General features: G+C 39.5%; 2 protein-coding genes and 3 non-coding genes across 7 annotated transcripts in view; 4 read left to right on the forward strand and 1 right to left on the reverse strand.

Annotated features, from left to right (window-relative positions):
• The first annotated feature begins 6,203 nt into the window (after positions 1–6,203).
• On the forward strand, positions 6,204–6,276 carry trnar-acg (transfer RNA arginine (anticodon ACG)). The gene has a single exon. It is a non-coding gene; the product is annotated as a tRNA-Arg (tRNA).
• Positions 6,277–7,257: 981 nt separating this feature from the next.
• On the reverse strand, positions 7,258–7,330 carry trnar-acg (transfer RNA arginine (anticodon ACG)). Its single transcript has one exon. It is a non-coding gene; the product is annotated as a tRNA-Arg (tRNA).
• A 37-nt stretch (positions 7,331–7,367) lies between these two features.
• Positions 7,368–11,235, forward strand: LOC113042860 (programmed cell death protein 2-like; the record flags this gene model as incomplete). The annotated part of the gene is made up of 6 exons (XM_026201847.1): positions 7,368–7,466; positions 8,659–8,822; positions 8,943–9,344; positions 9,440–9,553; positions 10,514–10,671; positions 10,952–11,235. Coding segments are annotated over 6 exons (1,071 nt in total), but the record flags the coding sequence as incomplete, so codon positions are not given.
• trnar-acg (transfer RNA arginine (anticodon ACG)) lies at positions 7,839–7,911 on the forward strand. The gene has a single exon. It is a non-coding gene; the product is annotated as a tRNA-Arg (tRNA).
• A 546-nt stretch (positions 11,236–11,781) lies between the features above and the next one.
• Positions 11,782–20,256, forward strand: part of LOC113043558 (protein BANP) — a 48,445-nt gene continuing 39,970 nt past the window's right edge. For 2 of the 3 annotated variants that reach the window (XM_026203009.1, XM_026203011.1), the window contains exons 1-6: positions 11,782–11,882; positions 13,530–13,619; positions 13,697–13,779; positions 13,865–14,064; positions 17,398–17,499; positions 17,634–17,803. In XM_026203009.1, the coding sequence (XP_026058794.1) occupies positions 13,547–13,619; positions 13,697–13,779; positions 13,865–14,064; positions 17,398–17,499; positions 17,634–17,803 (628 nt within the window). In that variant the 5' untranslated portion in view covers positions 11,782–11,882; positions 13,530–13,546. The other variant, XM_026203010.1, reaches the window with a different exon arrangement.

Genomic DNA, 20,256 nt, shown 5'->3' on the forward strand with positions numbered 1-20,256 from the left:
TTATTTTTTCACGTATGGTATACTGAAAAACAACAATCCGCATAAGTTTAAAGGGTTTTATTGGCAAAAATAAATAAATAATAATAATAATATATATAGTCAATATTAACAGTGTAAGACCCTTGTTCTTCATAACCCATTGTCATGATTCTGCCTTTGTGTCCTGATTTTTCCTCTAGTCTTGAGGCAGGATCATGACAGACCCGTGTTTTGTGTACAAGCACATGGCCTTGTCTTTGGGCCATGTGCTTGTGTTGTCTCGTTTCCCTTGCCCCGCCCCCTTGTTATCCTAGTCTTGGTCATTATTGCTTTACCTGTGTCACCTGTTGTGTTATGATTAGTCTCCCTACTTATATCCCCTTGTGTTCACTGTCCTGTGCGGTTCATTGTAGTGCTGCCACGACTCGTCGACGTCATCGATTACGTTGACTACAAAAATACTTCGTCGTGCGTGAAATGCGTCTACGCGTCACACTGTTTGTTTACATCTCGCGTAATGGCATACAGGGAATGGAGAAAGTTGCATTCTATCACAAAAACAGAGACCACTGTCATCAAAAGTATGGGAATACTTTAAACAGAAGCCAAATAAAATGGCCTTTTGCTCCCTTTGCAAAACCGACATGGTGTACCACAGCAGCACAACTGCGATGCGCGAGCACCTCAGAGGAAAACATCTTGGCGCTCTCCGGTGTCACGGTTTAACTGGTTACCCCGTGATATGGTGACCAACTTCCTGCTTCAGGTCTGATATTCTTGCGCTTGCGGTATTCTGAAAAGTTGAGATGTTTTTAACTCGATGCGGTGCGGACGCGCCTGGAAAAAACGAGCGCGTCGCGACCGCGTCGCTTCCATTATAAGCGCGCTTATCGCGCGCCTACATTGGAAATAACGAACTTGAGCGCGCATACGTAATATGTGAACGGCCCCTTAAAAGACAGCGCGCCGCGAGACAACAGTCACAAACCACCGAGCTACCCCGAATCAGCTCCAGATCTCTGGAGACCATGCTAAACCATAGCAGAACCCTGACTACACTTTATGGTTTGTGATGCTAAAGAACATTTCATGACGTCTCAGACATGTAAATTTATGGCTACTGTGGTTTAACTATAAACGCTATCATAAGCTCATATTTACCATAGTAAAATAATTTTCTTTGCCTCTTTATTATTTTATACTGTAAAAACTTCAACCACATAGGTTGAAAATGAATAAAGGTTGAAATATTATATTAGAAGTTGTACTTATATATTTGTTTTAAAGTTATCTAAAGGATTTATTAGCTAATAAAAAAAGAACATTAGATTAATTATTTATTAGAATAAAAATAATCGTTAGATTAGTCGACTAATCGAAAAAATAATTGTTAGATTAGTCGACAGAAAAAATAATCGTTAGTTGCAGCTCTAGTTCATTGTTATTGTTACACTTTGCTACTTATTGTGACACTTTGAAGATACGCCGTGAGTCTTGTGATTGTTTACTTGTAGTTAGAGTTCTTGTGTTAAGAGTCTTTTGTTTATCGTGTCTACCTAGTTTTATTAGATTATCTGTCCTTGCCCTAGTCATTGTGTTCCCCCTCATGGGTTTTGTTTTCCCCTTTTTGTTGATAATAAATCCTGTGTTTTGTGCATCCTGTCTGCATTTGAGTTCATCCCTACCCTCCACGTGACACCCCTGCAATCCACTCTAGCGTGCTGGATATTACTGGGCCAAACCCTGACTGATGGCAATCCATTGTTGCCTTATTAGTTCTCAGAGTTGATCACAATTTGTGGGCTTCTGCTTGTCCACTCGCCTTTTGAGTAAAGACCACAGGTTCTCTATGGGATTGAGATCTGGGAAGTTGCTTGGCCACGGATCCAAAGTTTCAATGTAATGATCTTTCGAGCCACTTCTTTATCACTCTTGCTTTGTGACATAGTGCTTCATTATGCTGGAAAATGCAGAGACCACATATTAGATAATTTAAAAAAGTCACTCTTGCAGGACGTTTAGATACTATTCTTTATTCATAGCAGTGTTTTTGGGCAGAATTATGAGAGAGCCCACTCCTTGGTTAAAAAACAACCCCACACATGGATGGTCTCAGGATGCTTCACTGTTCGAAAAACACAGGACACAAGGTAGTGTTCACGTTTTCTCTCTGAACATTTGATTTTCCAGATGTCCCAAACAGTCAGAAGGGAGCTTCATCAGAGGAAATAACTTTGCGCCAGTCTTCTGCTGTCCAATCCTTGTACTTCCTGCTGAATTTCAGTCTACCCTTGATAATTTTCATGGAGAGAAGTGGCACCTTTCAAGGAGACTTCTTGACACCAGACCGTCCAAAAGTCTTGGTCTCACTGTGTGCAGATGCTCCACACCAACCTGCTGCAATTCCTGAGCAAGCTCTGCACTGCTGGGGACTCGATTCTGTAGCTGACTCCTCTGGAGGAGACAATCCTGTTCTGTCGCTGATTCTTCGGGAGGAGACGGTCCTGTTCCTTCGTTGACTCTTTGGGAGGAGACTGTCCTGTTCCTTAGCTGACTCCTTGGGATGAGACGGTCCTGTTCCTTAGCTGACTCTTCAGGAGGAGACGGTCCTGTACCATTGCTGATTCTTCAGGAGGAGATTGTCCTGTTCTGTCGCTGACTCTTCAGGAGGAGACGGTCCTGTTCCTTAGCTGACTCCTCAGGAGGAGACGGTCCTGTTCCATCGCTGACTCTCTGGGAGGAGACTGTCCTGTTCGGTCGCTGACTCCTCGGGAGGAGACAGTCCTGTTCTGTAGCTGACTCCTCAGGAGGAGACGATCCTGTTCCATCCCTGACTCTTTGGGAGGAGATGGTCCTGTTCCATCGCTGAATCTTCGGGAGGAGACGGCCCTGTTCCTTCGTTGACTCTTTGGGAGGAGACGGTCCTGTTCCTTAGCTGACTCCTCGGGAGGAGACGGTCTGATTCCTTAGCTGACTCCTCGGGATGAGACGGTCCTGTTCTGTCGCTGACTCCTGAGGAGGAGACGGTCCTGTTCCATCGCTGACTCTTCGGGAGGAGACGGTCTTGTTCCTTCGTTGACTCTTTGGGAGGAGATGGTCCGGTTCCTTAGCTGACTTCTCGGGATGAGACGGTCCTGTTCTGTCGCTGACTCCTCAGGAGGAGACGGTCCTGTTCCTTCGTTGACTCTTTGGGAGGAGACTGTCCTGTTCCTTAGCTGACTCCTCGGGAGGAGACGGTCCGGTTCCTTAGCTGACTTCTCGGGATGAGACGGTCCTGTTCTGTCGCTGACTCCTCAGGAGGAGACGGTCCTGTTCCGTCGCTGACTCTTTGGGAGGAGACGGTCCTGTTCTGTAGCTGACTCCTCAGGAGGAGACGGTCCTGTTCCGTCGCTGACTCTTTTGGAGGAGACGGTCCTGTTCCGTCGCTGACTCCTCAGGAGGAGACGGTCCTGTTCCTTAGCTGACTCCTTGGGATGAGACGGTCCTGTTCCTTAGCTGACTCTTCAGGAGGAGACAGTCCTGTTCCATTCCTGATTCTTCAGGAGGAGATGGTCCTGTTCTGTCGCTGACTCTTCAGGAGGAGACGGTCCTGTTCCGTCGCTGACTCCTCGGGAGGAGACAGTCCTGTTCTGTAGCTGACTCCTCAGGAGGAGACGGTCCTGTTCCATCGCTGACTCTTTGGGAGGAGATGGTCCTGTTCCTTAGCTGACTCCTCGGGAGGAGACGGTCTGATTCCTTAGCTGACTCCTTGGGATGAGACGGTCCTGTTCTGTCGCTGACACCTCAGGAGGAGACGGTCCTGTTCTGTAGCTGACTCCTGAGGAGGAGACGGTCCTGTTCTGTAGCTGACTCCTCAGGAGGAGACGGTCCTGTTCCATCGCTGACTCTTCGGGAGGAGACGGTCCTGTTCCATCGCTGACTCTTTGGGAGGAGACGGTCCTGTTCCTTAGCTGAATCCTCGGGAGGAGACGGTCCGGTTCCTTAGCTGACTTCTCGGGATGAGACGGTCCTGTTCTGTCGCTGACCGCTCGGGAGGAGACGGTCCTGTTCCTTCGTTGACTCTTTGGGAGGAGACGGTCCTGTTCCTTAGCTGACTTCTCGGGATGAGATGGTCCTGTTCTGTCGCTGACTCCTCAGGAGGAGACGGTCCTCTTCCGTTGCTGACTCTTTGGGAGGAGACGGTCCTGTTCCGTCGCTGAATCCTCAGCAGGAGACGGTCCTGTTCCTTAGCTGACTCTTCAGGAGGAGACGGTCCTGTTCCATTGCTGATTCTTCAGGAGGAGATGGTCCTGTTCCATTGCTGATTCTTCAGGAGGAGATGGTCCTGTTCTGTCGCTGACTCTTCAGGAGGAGACGGTCCTGTTCCGTCGCTGACTCCTCGGGAGGAGACAGTCCTGTTCTGTAGCTGACTCCTCAGGAGGAGACGGTCCTGTTCCATCGCTGACTCTTCGGGAGGAGATGGTCCTGTTCCATCGCTGAATCTTCGGGAGGAGACGGTCCTGTTCCTTCATTGACTCTTTGGGAGGAGACGGTCCTGTTCCTTAGCTGACTCCTCGGGAGGAGACGGTCCGGTTCCTTAGCTGACTTCTCGGGATGAGACGGTCCTGTTCTGTCGCTGACTCCTCAGGAGGAGACGGTCCTGTTCCGTCGCTGACTCTTTGGGAGGAGACGGTCCTGTTCTGTAGCTGACTCCTCAGGAGGAGACGGTCCTGTTCCGTCGCTGACTCCTCAGGAGGAGACGGTCCTGTTCTATTGCTGACTCTTCGGGAGGAGACGGTCCTGTTCCTTCGTTGACTCTTTGGGAGGAGACGGTCCTGTTCCGTCGCTGACTCCTCAGGAGGAGACGGTCCTGTTCCGTCGCTGACTCTTTGGGAGGAGACGGTCCTGTTCTTTAGCTAACTCTTCGGGAGGAGACGATCCTGTTCCTTAGCTGACTCTTCAGGAGGAGATGGTCCGGTTCCTTAGCTGACTTCTCGGGATGAGACGGTCCTGTTCTGTCGCTGACTCCTCAGGAGGAGACGGTCCTGTTCCGTCGCTGACTCTTCGGGAGGAGACGATCCTGTTCAGTAGCTGTTTTTTTAGTTTTTTTGGCCAATGAAGCTGTTAGCAATGATTTAAAATGCATTTGATCACTCTACACAATAATCTAGAAACAATGTGAATGAACACCACAACAGATTAAGCAGCAAACTTTGCAAAACACAAACTTTATGCCACTTCCAAATCTTTTGACCATGAATGTATGTATCTATTAATCTATGCGATGCAATACTTTATATGTGTTTAATTAATTAGAATGTACATTTTCTACTCCATCCAAAACTATTTAATACATTTTGTAAAGTTTTATTACATTTATTTATTACATTTATTTTTTTTTGTTTTAATGTATATGTGCTGTATACATGCTATATGCGTCTGAAACTATTTTATTTAAAAAATTAATGGTTTAATAAAATCACAGACATGGGCATGAATTTCTGTTATTCATAAATGTGTAACATTTAGTCTGTTTTTAGATATTTTAAATATGCAAACTTATATCGCTAGTTATTATTACTTTATTAGTAATTACTGTTTTTGTATAATTTGTATAATCTGCAATGATACATATGCAGGAGGTCAACCAAACTATAGGGGGCCTGAGCAAACTTCCAATGTGCCCTCAACATAATTACAAAGTCTGACCTGGGAAAGTCAAGTAAACTAAAAACATTTTAAATGTAAATTTTTATATATTTTAAAGTAGCTTTGCGTTTATTTTGTGCAAGAAATTTGCCCTTGGAATTAACAAGGCTGAAAAGCAATGATATACCAAAAACTGCCCGAAAATAAAGGGGATCCATATTAGGCAAGTTATAATGTTGTCGAAAAAGTATGTGTTGGTGTGGTTTCTTTCAATCTGGCAACACAAAGAACGTTATCAAATAGTGGCTGTCTGTCATAAAAGTAATTCAACCCTTTACCCTAGTGCCTATTCATAATGACGACGCGAGGGGGATTTTAATATTACCTTACATGGACAGTTCACACAATACACGTTGACCTACAAACAGAACAGTATAGTTCAAAAGGGCTTGTTATCTTAGCGATGCTTGGATTCACTCGCTGCGTTTCAGGTTCATGAATGAACGTGTTCCTTGCAAACTGTGAAAATCTAGCAGGTTTATATTAAAACAGTTTGTTGTTGTAGGAATTATGTGTGTAAAATCGACAAACATATCGGGCCAGTGGCGCAATGGATAACGCGTCTGACTACGGATCAGAAGATTCTAGGTTCGACTCCTGGCTGGCTCGGTTCTTTTGAACTTTGATTCTCGAGTTCATTTGGGTCATTTTACTCATTAGAAACACGATACTCCGAGAAACACTTGAGTGCATGAACGCAGAATACAGCTAAAGAGTGTATGTGTGAAAGCTCAAAATAAAAAAAAATCGTTAGAACTCAATGATTCCCTTTTGTTTAAATACATTTCTCCACTGTTTTGTTTATCTTCAACACTATGAAAAGCGTCAAATATTTTTGATAAAGACAAAAATATGATTTTAAGCCAATAGGTAGAAAAAAAACCCAGCTAAAATGATCCGAATCACCGATGTATGGTAGAAGATTTATATGACTTATAGTGACCCAACCCAACTGAAATATTTTCGGAAGCAGTTTCTGACAATTATTCGCAAATAAACAGTGTTTTTACACTGCGAACATATCAAATAAAACGCGTATTTTGCTGTAAAGGCTCTTTTATTTTGCACAGGAGGACAGTGAAGCACTGCCCCCTCGCGGCACGACCATCAAACTACTTATTTACCTCAGCCAATACAAAGGTGATATTTTATGTTTTAGATTAAGTTTATTATATTAATACGTTTTGATACCTTTATGCAGGCACCGATAGTGGAGCTTATAACAGCAAAGGTGGGTTTCTATATAATATTGTAGCATTTGACATAACTTTCGGATTTGAATCAATTGCGAGGAGACACCGCGAGAGGGCAGTAGACTCGCACCCGAAATTAAAGTTAAAACTGTTTTGAGTCACCTTTTAGCTTCTTCAGTGTCTTTTATTCAACTGTCAGTTTAGCAAAGGATTCTCTTACTTTTGATTCTCTGAACACGAATCGACAACAAACCAGTCCATATTAGTTCAAAAGTCTAATTTTACATTATATGAAATGAATGTGAATGTAAACATGCATATTTATACTAGATTTCGTGCCTGAATCTCTATCAGCAGGCCGCAAAACGTAGGCTAACGAATCAGAGTTCAAAAGAACCGAGCCAGCCAGGAGTCGAACCTAGAATCTTCTGATCCGTAGTCAGACGCGTTATCCATTGCGCCACTGGCCCGATGCGTCACTAACGTCAAGCAATATGAACAAAATTAAATAAACATTTCACAACAGTCCTCATAGGAATATGTGATGGAGTTATTGACCAGAAGAAAACCACATCTTTCTGCACGAACAAAACTGGAGATCGACCGGTAAAGCGAACACAATCTGAACATATAACGTTAACGTTACACAGGGGCTGTGTCATGCTAACTGAACCAAGCTAGCTTGACAGATTACTTAACGTTACTTGATTATACTGTAATGTTTTTTTTTTAAACGTACGCAAAATTAAATCAGATTTGTGTGCTTGCGTAAGTGAACAGCAAAATTTTAGATTTCTAAAAATGTTTAAAAGTAAGTTAGGCTATATCGCCAGCCAGTTGGCTAACTTGTGGGCTAAACATACTAACTCGCACGTGTAAGATTAATCAGCTATTACAAACTACTTTAACGTTTTTATGATGTATGATCACTTTTGTAACCAAAAAAAAAAACTGTAGCTATGGTTACAGCATTTTATTGGGCCAGTGGCGCAATGGATAACGCGTCTGACTACGGATCAGAAGATTCTAGGTTCGACTCCTGGCTGGCTCGGTTCTTTTGAACTCTTGAGTTAGTTTGATTTATTCCATTATTCAGTATAATAATTGGCTGACGAGTCAAAAAGGGCAAGGCAAGTTTTTCTTCTCAAACTTGCATGAGCACAAGAAGGAAATACATAATATAAATATATCGATATATAAACAATTATCAGTTAATTAAAAAGTTTGTAGTTTATGCTTTTCTTAATACATTTTATTGTAGAATATAACATTGAATGCAACAATACAAAGCGTTCTGTGATATTTCAATTTTTTGAATATAATACATGTCTAAAAGTAATCAATAGTTTTTAGAAAATGTTTGATTTATTTAATTTGATTTACAGAATGTGCATTTAATAAAATATATGTGCACAGCATCTAAAATAAATCATATAAAATAATTTGTCAAGGGAAGATGTTTAAATCTGGAAGGCTTTACATATTATACTAAACTATATCCTATTAGCTAAACAGACCATAATTAACATTCATATTCAATTTATACATGACATAAAATCATATTTACATTTAATTAAAACAATACATGTATTTAATTTACCTGATTATATTGCACAATATGACAATATTACAGATTAAATAATATATGTATATACATATGTGTTATTACACACTATGTATTTTTGTATTTTGCATTATGAACATTTTAATTATGAAAAATGCATTACAAATACAAGTGTATTATTATTATTTATTTGAATGTATTTTATTAGAATGGACAGGTTTTTCTTCGTTACAGGACCTGCTCCCCGTGATCTCCCTCCAGCACCCCACGTGTGCTCTGTGTCGGAGAGGCCTGTCCCAGGTGGTGCAGATCTACTGCCCTCTCGCAGCGTCTCAGTACCACAGAACCATCCACGTGTTCGCCTGCACCAGTCCACAGTGCAGCAGCAAATCAGAGAGGTACAGCCTGTCATTTTAGATGAATGCATTATTCATATATCAGTTGTGTGCCTCTTCCATAACTAACATAACCCTTAAAGCCTTTAATTTTTGGACCATGTCGCCTGTGTATACACCTAGCTGGACTGTCCTGCGCTCTCAGTGCTTGGAGGATGACATCAAATCAAGACAAAACAACAAAACCACAGCATGTGCAGACTCTGCGATGTCCAGAACAGACTGGTGTGATGAAGCTGATGACTGGGGAATGGACGATGCACAGCAAGTGGAAGAAAGCGCCATACAAATGCCAGATGACAGTACAGGCGAAGGAAATGATGTCAGCAGCAGGCTTCAAGACCTCTGCATCGATGGAGATCATCAGAGTGGCCTCCAGCCCACCGATGTGCCCGTTTTCCAGGCCTTCTACATAAGTGTTATGGAGGAAACAGACCTGGATGGGTTTCGTGACACGGATCATGAGGACGAACTGCTTAGAGAGTATGAGGAGAGGGAGGGAGTGAAGGTCAGGGAGATTCAGAGGTGAGGGTGGTGTCCACAGTGTATCTCTGAAGAATGCATGGATGGGTGGATGTGTAGATGTCTATTAGACATCTCAGTTTCTATACTTTTTTCAGTTGTGAAAGAGGGGAAGCTCGGGAGGAATACGAGAAGGCCACGGCCAAACACGGAGATGAAGTGTTCAGCAGTTTCATGAAGAAAATCTCTCTTTGTCCCGAACAAGTCTTACGGTGATTGCATTCGCAACAACTATTGAAAAATCCAATCGGGAGAGCCTTGTGTTTATTTGCATGTGTTTGCATGCATGCTAGTGCAGTGTTATTGTTGTTAACTAAAACTAAAACCATAAACAATTCTCAATATTTGAAATAAAATATTAATATATATATATTTTTTATTATTATATTCCAGCTAGTTGCCAGATCAACATTAAAAAAAAAAAAAAAAAAGGAAAATGTGATAATGACAAAACCACGCAGTAAACAAAATGTGCAAAAATGTAACTCAAAATGTAAAATCAAAACAATATATAAAAATGTCATTTAAAATAATAACAAAAACACAATAGTATATCAGGGATATTAAAATACTACTAATAGGATACTACTACAGCAATGAACATAACACATGCCGAGTTGTCTGATTCGCCAACAAAAGACTGATCCTTTAAAGGAGTCGGTTAAAAAGATTCACAAAAAATCATTTCTGACTGAGTCAGCTTTATGAATCAAACTACCTCTGTTAAGTAATCACTGACACAGTCCACAGACACCTTTAATGAACCGTCAGTAGTTTATCATGTATGTTTCATTCTTAATGAATCAGAAACCATTACTGTACGTTCAGTTCATGAGATTAAAAATCATGGATGAGCAAAAAAAAAAAAAAAAACTTTGGGAGCATCATTTTTTCTGGATTATTACAAGGGGGCACTTACACAGAAAATGACGCATGGTCTAGAGATGCCGTTTTTTTAATTGTTCGGTGTCAGGCGCAAGTGCAGCTGTCAAACACGAGGTGCGAGGTGGTGATTTCATATGAATTTGTATGATATAACGTGTGATTTTTTCCAACAAAAGTAAACTGGAAAGTCCATCCCGAAGCATGGCCATCATAAACCGTTTGTTGTATTATTCACCCAATCATTTGATTATTTGCTGATGTTTTAATCGAATGCGTTCCCTCTCCAGGTACAGTTGGGCTGGATCCCCTCTGTTAATAGCAGAGCCTCGTCCCAGTGTTAGTCAGACGGTGCCGGTCTGTGCTCACTGCGGCAGCCCGAGAGTCTTCGAGTTTCAGCTCATGCCAGCTTTGGTCAGTTTGCTCGGGAGTGCAGACACAGATTCAGGTAAACACAGATGTTCTCAAATTTACATCATACCAGTCATTTATTTATTACAAATTAATGTTATGCATAAAAATGTGGGAAGAATTGGAACTCAATGCAATACTTCATCTCCATTTACTGATTTCTTATGGCAAGCATGTGTGCAATGCACAGTTATTAATAATGATCTCAAAATACCTTCTGATCGTGCATCGCACCAGGATGTATTCTGTGATGATGAAAGGCTGACTGTACATTATATCTTACTCACTATATTTGTTTTAATGTTTTGTTTTGTCAGATGTTTGCCTGGAGTTCGGGACAGTTCTTGTGTTCACTTGCAGAAACAGCTGTTGGAAATCTGGATCAACGGCTCCAGTGGAAGAGTTTCTGGTTGTCCAGCCCGACCCTGACCAAAAGCTCTTCAAATCATAAAATTTGTCAATAAAGATCATAAAGATTTAATCTAAAGGAGTATGAAGATTCAAATTGGCTGAAAATGTACTCGCCCTAATCCAGGATTTAGATGAGTTTGTTTCTTCATCTGAGAAATATAGCATTGCATCACTTGTTCACCAGTGGATCCTCTGCAGTGAATGGGTGCCGTCAGAATGAGAGTCCAAACAGCTGATAAAAACATCACAATAATCCACACCACGCCAGTCCATCAGTTAATGTTTTTGTGAAGCAAAAAACTGCATGTTTGTAAGAAACATCTGTCTGTCTGTCTGTAATAACATGAAGAACCAGAACAAACGGAGACAGACTCAATCCTGAAGAACTGTGGAAATGTCTCCAAGACACTTTAAGAAACCTGGAAAGCTACAGCACTGTGCTAAGTTTTAAGCACTTGTGTAAAAATGCCGTAGAAAGAGGAGGCTGTTGAAAATAATGCCATAAATAGATTCGATTAACTAAATTGGTGACCATCCTTTGCGTTTTAAGCAGTTTTTGCCCTCGGTGCACTTAGGTAGATAATGTAATAATAAGGTTTTGACCCTTTCTCTCAGTAAATGTACATAATTTTCGCACAAATACTTATACACAAAACTTGGCTCTCGTTGGTTCCTCGTCGAGCATCTGCGCGGGACTGAGCGCTGTTATGAGGCGCTCTGTGTGTGCGCATGCGCAGTGAGAGCAGCGAGCGCCGCTCAATGCTCAGGCTTTCTCTCGCGAGGAAGGACGCCATTATCGGATCCTCACAAACAACACGAGAACTCATCATTCACACGGTAATATAAACCCTTCTGACACGCGACGCCTCCCGCTCTCCGCGCGCGGCGGAAACATGGCGCTCCGCAGCGAAGAAATGCACGTTATCCTGCCGTTTTCGTTTCAACGGTGTCTTGCGTGTCATGAAGGGCACAAACGAGGCCTGTTGCAGGTCCCTGCTGCTCTTTTGAGCCGTTGGTTTGAGCTAACAGGCTACACGAGCAGGCTAGCTGCAGTTTGCTATCGACTGAAGCATTGGGTTTATTATTATTATTAAACTCTTAACAAGATTAATAGCGATTAAAGAGTGTTTAGTGTTTACTGAAACCGGAGAGCGTCGGTATTATTGGTTTGTCCAAACATTTAGTGTTTATTAAAAGTTGAACGGGATTAGATCTTGTAATTTATCGTTGGTTTTAATCTCCCTCCGCAGCAGCACATTCACATCCACTGTTAGAAACATGAGACTTGCTTCTTATAAAAGTTTACACGCTGTGGATGGATGTTAGGGCATGTGCTATGATAATAATACCGAGATTGGTTTCATACCTTGCTGCACTGTGTAAATATCACTTAAGATTGTAATTTATTTAAGGTTACAGGGGTGCTTTTTATATTCAGTTATGAAAAGTTAGATATGTGTAGTTTATATACATGTACAGAGTCTTTACTAAACTATCTAAAATACCTCAATTACAATTAAGCATGTAAAACAAATACCTTTTAAAATAAATTCTACCTGTTCCCAGCCATTACCTGTTAACATCTGCTTAGAGGACTTTATTCATTTTCAAAAACATAAAAAAGAGAAAAATTCCAATAATTATAAAAGAAAAGGAAAATCCATTCCATTATGAAGCTGAATGCACACCAGGCACTAATTATAATAATAATTGTTAACATTTTTGAGTTATTTATATATATATATATATATATATATATATATATATATATATATATATATATAAATATATATATATTAGTTTCTATTAAAAAACTGCAATTAATTTTATTAGTGAAAGGGATGGTAATGTGTTAATGGACAGATCGAGTGTAGGGTCACCTTCAGTACCTCATCCTCTTTTCAGGAGCTCTCAGCTGATGGTTTTGTTTGTTTGTTTTGGTTTAATTTTTTGACAAGGACAATGATTCCTGCATATAAAAAAATCACACATGTACCTTGTGGTGTCTTATAATATAAAATTACAATATTAAAAACACTTTCCATGCAAATGAAAGGAAATTGTTAATCCTTTCCAAAATAATGTGGAAAAAAAGCAAATCATTCATATAACATTGATATCAGATTAATTTAATAATTGAGATATTAATTTAATAAGATATATATATATATATATATATATATATAAACATTTTTTTATTTATTTTCTGATTTCATTTAAATTTTAGGTAAAGTTTTAGTAAAAAAAAATTCTGTTCTTGTCCTGTTATTTAGACAGATAAATGTTGATATGGTTTTTATTCATTTTTATTTCAGCTTTAGTTTTAATGATTTAAAAAGAAAAATAATGAGACGTCGCTTTGTCAGTTTCAGTCAATTAGTTTGGAGTTATGGGAATGTTATCTTTTAACGATTTTAGTTTTAGCTGTAATAACCCTGATTGAAGTGACACAAGCATTTATTCATCATCCGTGACATCTTTCAGAGACGCAGGCTTGAAGGATGTCCGAGCAGGATTTGGTGGAGATAGTCCAGATCGCCGTGGCAGATTTGAATCATGAAGGACACCAAACAGGTGAGTCCTCCTCTGAGTCAATCAGAAGCTGCACGGAGTGTTTGTGGTTCTCTACAGTGTTGTTTTAATTGAACTAGATGTCCTGGAGAACAATGAAGAGGCTGATCAACCGGGCAGGAAACGAGCAAGGCTGGACATTAGCCAAGAAACCTCTATTAAGGTTATCAGAGACGATCAGAGTATAGCTGTCTCGTGTCAGCGTGGACGTTGGCTGTAAGCGTGTTTTATTGGTGTTTCTCTCTTAGGCGATGCTGGTGTCCATCAGTCAGGTCATCTGCCAGCGGCTGGACAGCATGGAGGCCAAGCTGCAGGTGCTCGAGGACACCTGTCGAGGGTTAGTGGAGAAGCTGGACACAGTGATGGGGAAGAACCAGTCCACGATTCAGGTCCCCATGGTGTCAGGATCCCCATTCGGAGCCACTCAGACCTGCGACAAAGTACGCTGGTAAGGGGAATGTTTTCTTTTTTTTTTCTTTTTCTTTTGTTGAAGATGCTTCATCATTAAATCAAACCTGATCACACAGAGATTAATTTTAAATCCTGATGAATTCACTTGATGGTAAATTGTCTTTGAAAAAGTCCAGTTGAAAAAGTCGGTCTTTATTTGGGAATATTTTAAGATATGCGTGACTGCTAACCTTCATATTGACTTGTCAACAAACATCACCTTCCCATGAGCCACCAACACTGTTTTAAACAAGAGCAATGTGCTTCTCATCTGATGCAGGACCTAGACTGTAAAGAATAGTTATTTTGTAGAAATAAAATGAGATATATATGTGTGTGGCACATTTATTAATTTTAAGGCCGGAAATATTTTTGAAAAACAAATTTAGTAAATATTCTTTATTATTCATTATTTATGTATGAAAAAAAAAAAAGATATAATAAATATATATGTATATATATATATATATATATATATATATATATATATATATATATATATATATATATATATATATTAGGGGTGTAACGATACGCGTATTCGTATTGAACCGTTCGGTACGAGGCTTTCGGTTCGGTACGCGGTACGCATTATGTACCGAACGGTTCGTTGGACTAATTAATTATATTTGGAAAATAAAGAAAAAATTGTGAAATATAATGATATGCGTTCAACAAGGTAGCCCAATAACCCAAACGACGTAACAGGCAACGCCCCTGACACCCCCGAAGAAGAAAAAAAAACACCATCTTATATGTTTATGTTAGGCTACTCAGGTCAGGCGTTCGCTCACTCAGTACGCGCTGAAGGCTCGTTGCAAAATGGCCAATGCGTTTAACAGACCACAAATAGAAGATCCTCCAATAACCAACAGGTCTGGTGTTTGGGTGCACTTTACCAATCGATCGGGGCATCCAAACAAGCACGGTAATCAAAATGGACTAGTACTGTACTGTGTCGGAATTTCCTGAGCAGTACGATTCAATTAACAGGCCTGCACGTTATAGAAGAACTGTTATAAATAGAACGTATGCACGGGCAGTTTTGAAAACTCCACCTACTTTGCTCTTGGCATAGTGCAGCGCAAATCGCGTTGTATCTGAAGGGCAACGCTGAGCCCAGGATCCAGCGCCGCGCGTATCGCGTCCTGTGTGAAAGACCCTTTAGTCATTTTGCAACGAGCCTTCAGCGTGTGCTGAGTGAGCGAGCGCCTATAGTGGAAAACGCATGTTTTAAGAACATTCTTAATGTAATTTAGCCCCGTTACTATATTCCTTCACGAGCCCATTTCAGCCAGACCGTAATTCCTGCTTTGTTCCAAAAAACATAAGCCCTATAGAGAACCAATTGAGTAAAAACACACTCAATATAAAGAGTTATAGAGTTCCATATGAAAAGTTACATCTTTGTATTTGTTCATAACTACTACAACAATATAACATTTTCAATTTTTTTTAATAAGGAGCTGTTTTTGTTTTATACAGTATGCTGAAAAACACCATAGAAGATGGGTAAAGAATAGATCATTGTTCAATGTAAAAAAAAACAAAAAACATACTTTGTTGCCAATTTGTTCTTTTTGCTGTATCTAAAACGTACCGAACCGTACCGAACCGAACCGTGACATCAGTGAATCGTACCGAACCGAACCGTGAATTTTGTGAACCGTTACACCCCTAATATATATATATATATATATATATATATATATATATATATATATATATATATTTGTTATCTTGTGGTGGTTTCAAATATATAATATTACACTTCTTGGAAATGAAAATATTCTTTTTAAATGTTTACAAAATAATCATGGCAAATTACGAAAAGCTTTCTCTAATGGTGAATTGTACTATGAATTTATGCCACAATTATGTAATATGTGCCTTTAACAACAACAACAAAAGTTATGGAAAGTTTTTTTCTACTCCTTATCAAAGTTAATAATTAATTGTATTTTTCTGTCCTAACTTTACATTGTTATACGGTGCACTTTATTATGTAATTGTATTACTAATTATTAGATGTTTAGTCTGATACTGATGATTTCTTTCTTGTTATGCTGGACACTCAAACCCTGGCTGGTATTAAAATGTAACACTAATTTGTCTGAATAAAGTAAAAATAAAACCATCTTAAATTCTGTAAATGAATCCAGGAACTTTAATGCTGTGTTCACACCAAACTCGAATAGATTGTCTGGCTCGAATGATTTCAATGTTAAGTCAATGCAAAGGCGCGTTTACGCGCGTCTGAAGGTCTCGCGGCGCAAATGAGGCGTTTAGCGCTGCGTGGAAGATGTGAATTCGCCTCATTCGCACGTCTAGTTCGCGCGAATGGCACGAATTGAGCGTCTGGTGCGATGGCCGCGTTACGCGCAAATTGTGCTTTTGCGCATTTATGTGTTTGACGCGAATTCGCGTCTGCACCCCGAGTTGAAAAATTTGAACTTTGGTGTCAATTCGCGCCGCGTTAACCAATCAGGAGCCTGCTCAGGAGTCACTCATTCAACATGGAGGAACGACTGATGTTGTCAGTGAGCAGTCAACCGGAGCTTTATGACACAAGTATCACACACAAGTTCATATTTCAGGAATAAAAAGGACCTCACTTGGAAGAGTGTGTTGTAAATACACATTTAACTTTTGAGTCACGTACACATTTATCGACCCGCGGCATTCCCACTGTTTTTTAACAACTATTTTCCCCCTAATATAGGCTACAGCTACTTTTAGCTAACAAGATAATGCATTTATTCAGAGGACGTGTGCAGGAAAAAGTTGAAAAGACCGGAATGCTTGATCAACATCAGCCATCTTGCAAACAGACAACCGCTGGCACTTGCACCTCCCACAAGAAGCGGATTTCGCCTCAGACGCGCGTCAATTTCGACTTCAAACTTTTGCTTTCTATGCGCGTCTACTTCACTCAAGACGCGCGAATGCATTCAAAATGTTCAAGCTGCAAACTAGACGCGGTAGACGCGAATTTGACACTCTATTCGCGTTTGGTGTGAACACAGCATAACAATCATTATTTTGAGATGTGCATTTAACAGTGTTACTATATTATTATTAGTAGTATTTTTATTATGTTTTTGTAAGCTTGACTTTAAGAGTTGAATGATGATAAAAGTAATCTAAATATAAAAACAGAGGAAATTACGTATCTGCACAATTAAATGTTTAAGGAATATTAAAGCTATCGGTTTATATCGAGCATCCCTGTTTATTATTAGGACAGGCTTTTTTGTGTTGTGATCCACCGTTTGAGAGCCAGCAGTGATATTGACAGTGTGAGACAGTAACAGTGAGTGTTTGCTGGCAGTGTTGTTCCTCATACTAACGTGATCGTGAGTGGAGACCGGCCGAAGACGAGGGAGGAAACTTCTCCGCGCGCCTCAGACTCTTTAGAGAACCTGCTCAGCAAGTGAGTGCCACAGACTGTGCTTTTGAGCATACAAGAAATAAAATATATTCCCCTGTGTTTGCAAGGTGTATTTAAAATGTACAGAAGACACAGCTCTCCATAACATCTCTCTGTGTGTTATGTTTTCATTGCAGTACTGTTGGACGAGGAAGACAGAAGACGATCGTGCTGAAGGTTCCCGTCCATGAAGAGGTTCAGGAGGATCAGGAAAGCGGGTCTGAAACCAGTGATTCGGTGTCTAACAGCGGCCAGCCTTTATCTCAGAATACCAACAACGTCACGCTCATCACTCTCAACTCAGAGGGTAAGATTCACAAGAGGATTATGCTTTGTCTGAAAAATTCACAACACATGCATTTATTTGTGCACAAAAATCCCGTAAATCATTAATACAGCAAGCTTTGATCGGACATAAAGGAAATTTTTTGAATGTATTTTATTATTTTAAGATATTTCTGTATGATCATTTGGCATTTACAAATGTATGACTTTCCAGAAAAAAAAAAAGTTGATAGATTGATTACATTGGTCAGAAGAAAGAAAATGTCAAATTTGCTGGCACTCCCACGGCCTTGTTTTACAAACGGCATTAAAAAAATTATGTGTAATTCAAAGTCATTAAAAACAAAGTATAATGTTGTAAATGTATGTAAAACAAAAAGGCATTATAAAAATATATATTTTTTATAACAAAATAATGAAACGCAAAGTATAATGTTGTGTATATTTATATGATAATGTATATGATTTTTTTACCAAAAAAAAAAGTTGATAAAATAATACAAAGCACAACATTATTGATGTACAATATATTTTTTTAAACAATTAAAATAATATTAGTACAAAATAAAAAGTAATAAAACACAAATAATGTTATAAATGTACGTTATTTAAAAATATATATAAAAAATGTAAACAATAAAAATGTAATGCTAAGGTAATAAAGTAAAAAGTATAATATAATGCATGTAATTAAATATAAATAATATATATATGTAATACTAAGGTAGTGACAAGTTATAAATGCAGTTTTTAGAAATTAAAATACAAAAATAATAACATTTACAAAATTCACATTTCATAATTAAACAATAATATTATAAATGTACATGATGCTTTTTAAACTAAATTACAAAAGCTGCTAGTTTTATTATTTTAATAACGGTTGAAACCTGTCATCACAATCTGTAAAACTAAGCTTAATCCTTGAGGTCCGCAGCAAAGTCCCTTTCAAGGAAGGTCTGTTTATTCGGCCGCCATATTTGCAATACAGCTCAAACAAGACCAAGTCCTGTCTGCATGAACGGGAGAATCCTGAAATCTCAAAAACTACTAGCTGATCTCTCAATTAAATCACATATTTCAAATCAGTAACAAAATCTGAAATTATCTGCCCCATGGATGTGATATCTTATGCTCAAATAGTATTTTAAAAGCTTATTTCTCAGACTAGACCAGCCAGTATGCATTCACAGTCATAACGCACTTATGTCCACACAAGTGCATCGGCTGGTCCAGCCTCGGCAGCAGTGACACAGTGACTTTACAAATCAGTGATCGGCTCTTTCATTTTATAAGACGGGACTATCCTGCCATATTGTGCTTTGTAGCTTCTCCCAGTCATTAGTATCGGAGTGAACCATCTTTGTATTTCTATAATCTCTGTCCATACATTCTTGAAGGTGTCATCGGGGACAGGACAGGGTCAATATAGAGAGAATCTGATTGGATGAAAATCATTGTGCTGCAGAAGAACCCATCAAAATCATCAGTCTGTTTTCCAGAAGAGAAAGACCGTAAATTTTAACATCTACTAAAAGCTTATTTTGTCAAAGTTTAGAAGTAGACTAGCATATAAATTTCCCCAAAGCTAAGAAGAACTAAAAGCCACAAAAAATTCCAATTTTGCCATTTTATGGCATCTTTAAAGGATATGATTTTTATAAGCCGATGGGAAACCATTTGTTTTGAGTTTAGCGCAAACATGGCCCCACAAGAAGAGCAAATAATTTGAAAAAAATATTGAAAAGGTTTGAAGACATGGAAATCTTTGAAATGCATCTGCCCAAATAAGATAATAGCATTTTTATGTCTCGCATGTGTTTTGTCTCTGTGGTTGGGTAACATTTAAGGATAGAAATATAGCGGGAAAACATTGAACTCTTATAAGTGTGAACAGAAAACAATAGGCTCCGGTTAGTGAAATCAAAGTGTGCTCCACTATTATTGGTTAATAATATAATCAGGCTTTGACTATCCACTGTCACTTCAAACAGAGCTTGTTACACCAGCGGCCCATGTGTGTCATGTAAACGTCTGTCCGTCCGTGATTCAGGGACGTATCTTTGGTCTGGAGGAGGTCTGGGATTAAAGGGTTGGTTTTGATTGCTTTACTTCTGCTTTTGATTTTCGTATTATTTGACTGGGTTGTTTTAGAGCGGCGTCTGGGTAGTTCAAAGACGTTCCTCCACAAATATTCACCCGTTCACAGCTGTTCGTGATGATATTTAGTCAACGAATGGTACACTTGGTTCTTTAAAGGCTTTGCTTTTGTTTGTTTGTGTTATTTTCACCTTGCGTTAACTTTCGTCATATTGTTTTGATGCAGAGGAGTGGGGTAAGATGTGACAATCCCTTTAATCTACCAAACTGTGCAGCATTTTTGTCATGTAAACGTCTATTTAAAGAGTGACCGTTTTACACATCTGCTAATTGAGAGATTCACTCTTTTTGTATGACAATTATAAATTTTTTACA

The sequence above is a fragment of the Carassius auratus genome, chromosome 25 (assembly GCF_003368295.1).
Source record: "Carassius auratus strain Wakin chromosome 25, ASM336829v1, whole genome shotgun sequence".
NCBI lineage: Eukaryota > Metazoa > Chordata > Actinopteri > Cypriniformes > Cyprinidae > Carassius > Carassius auratus.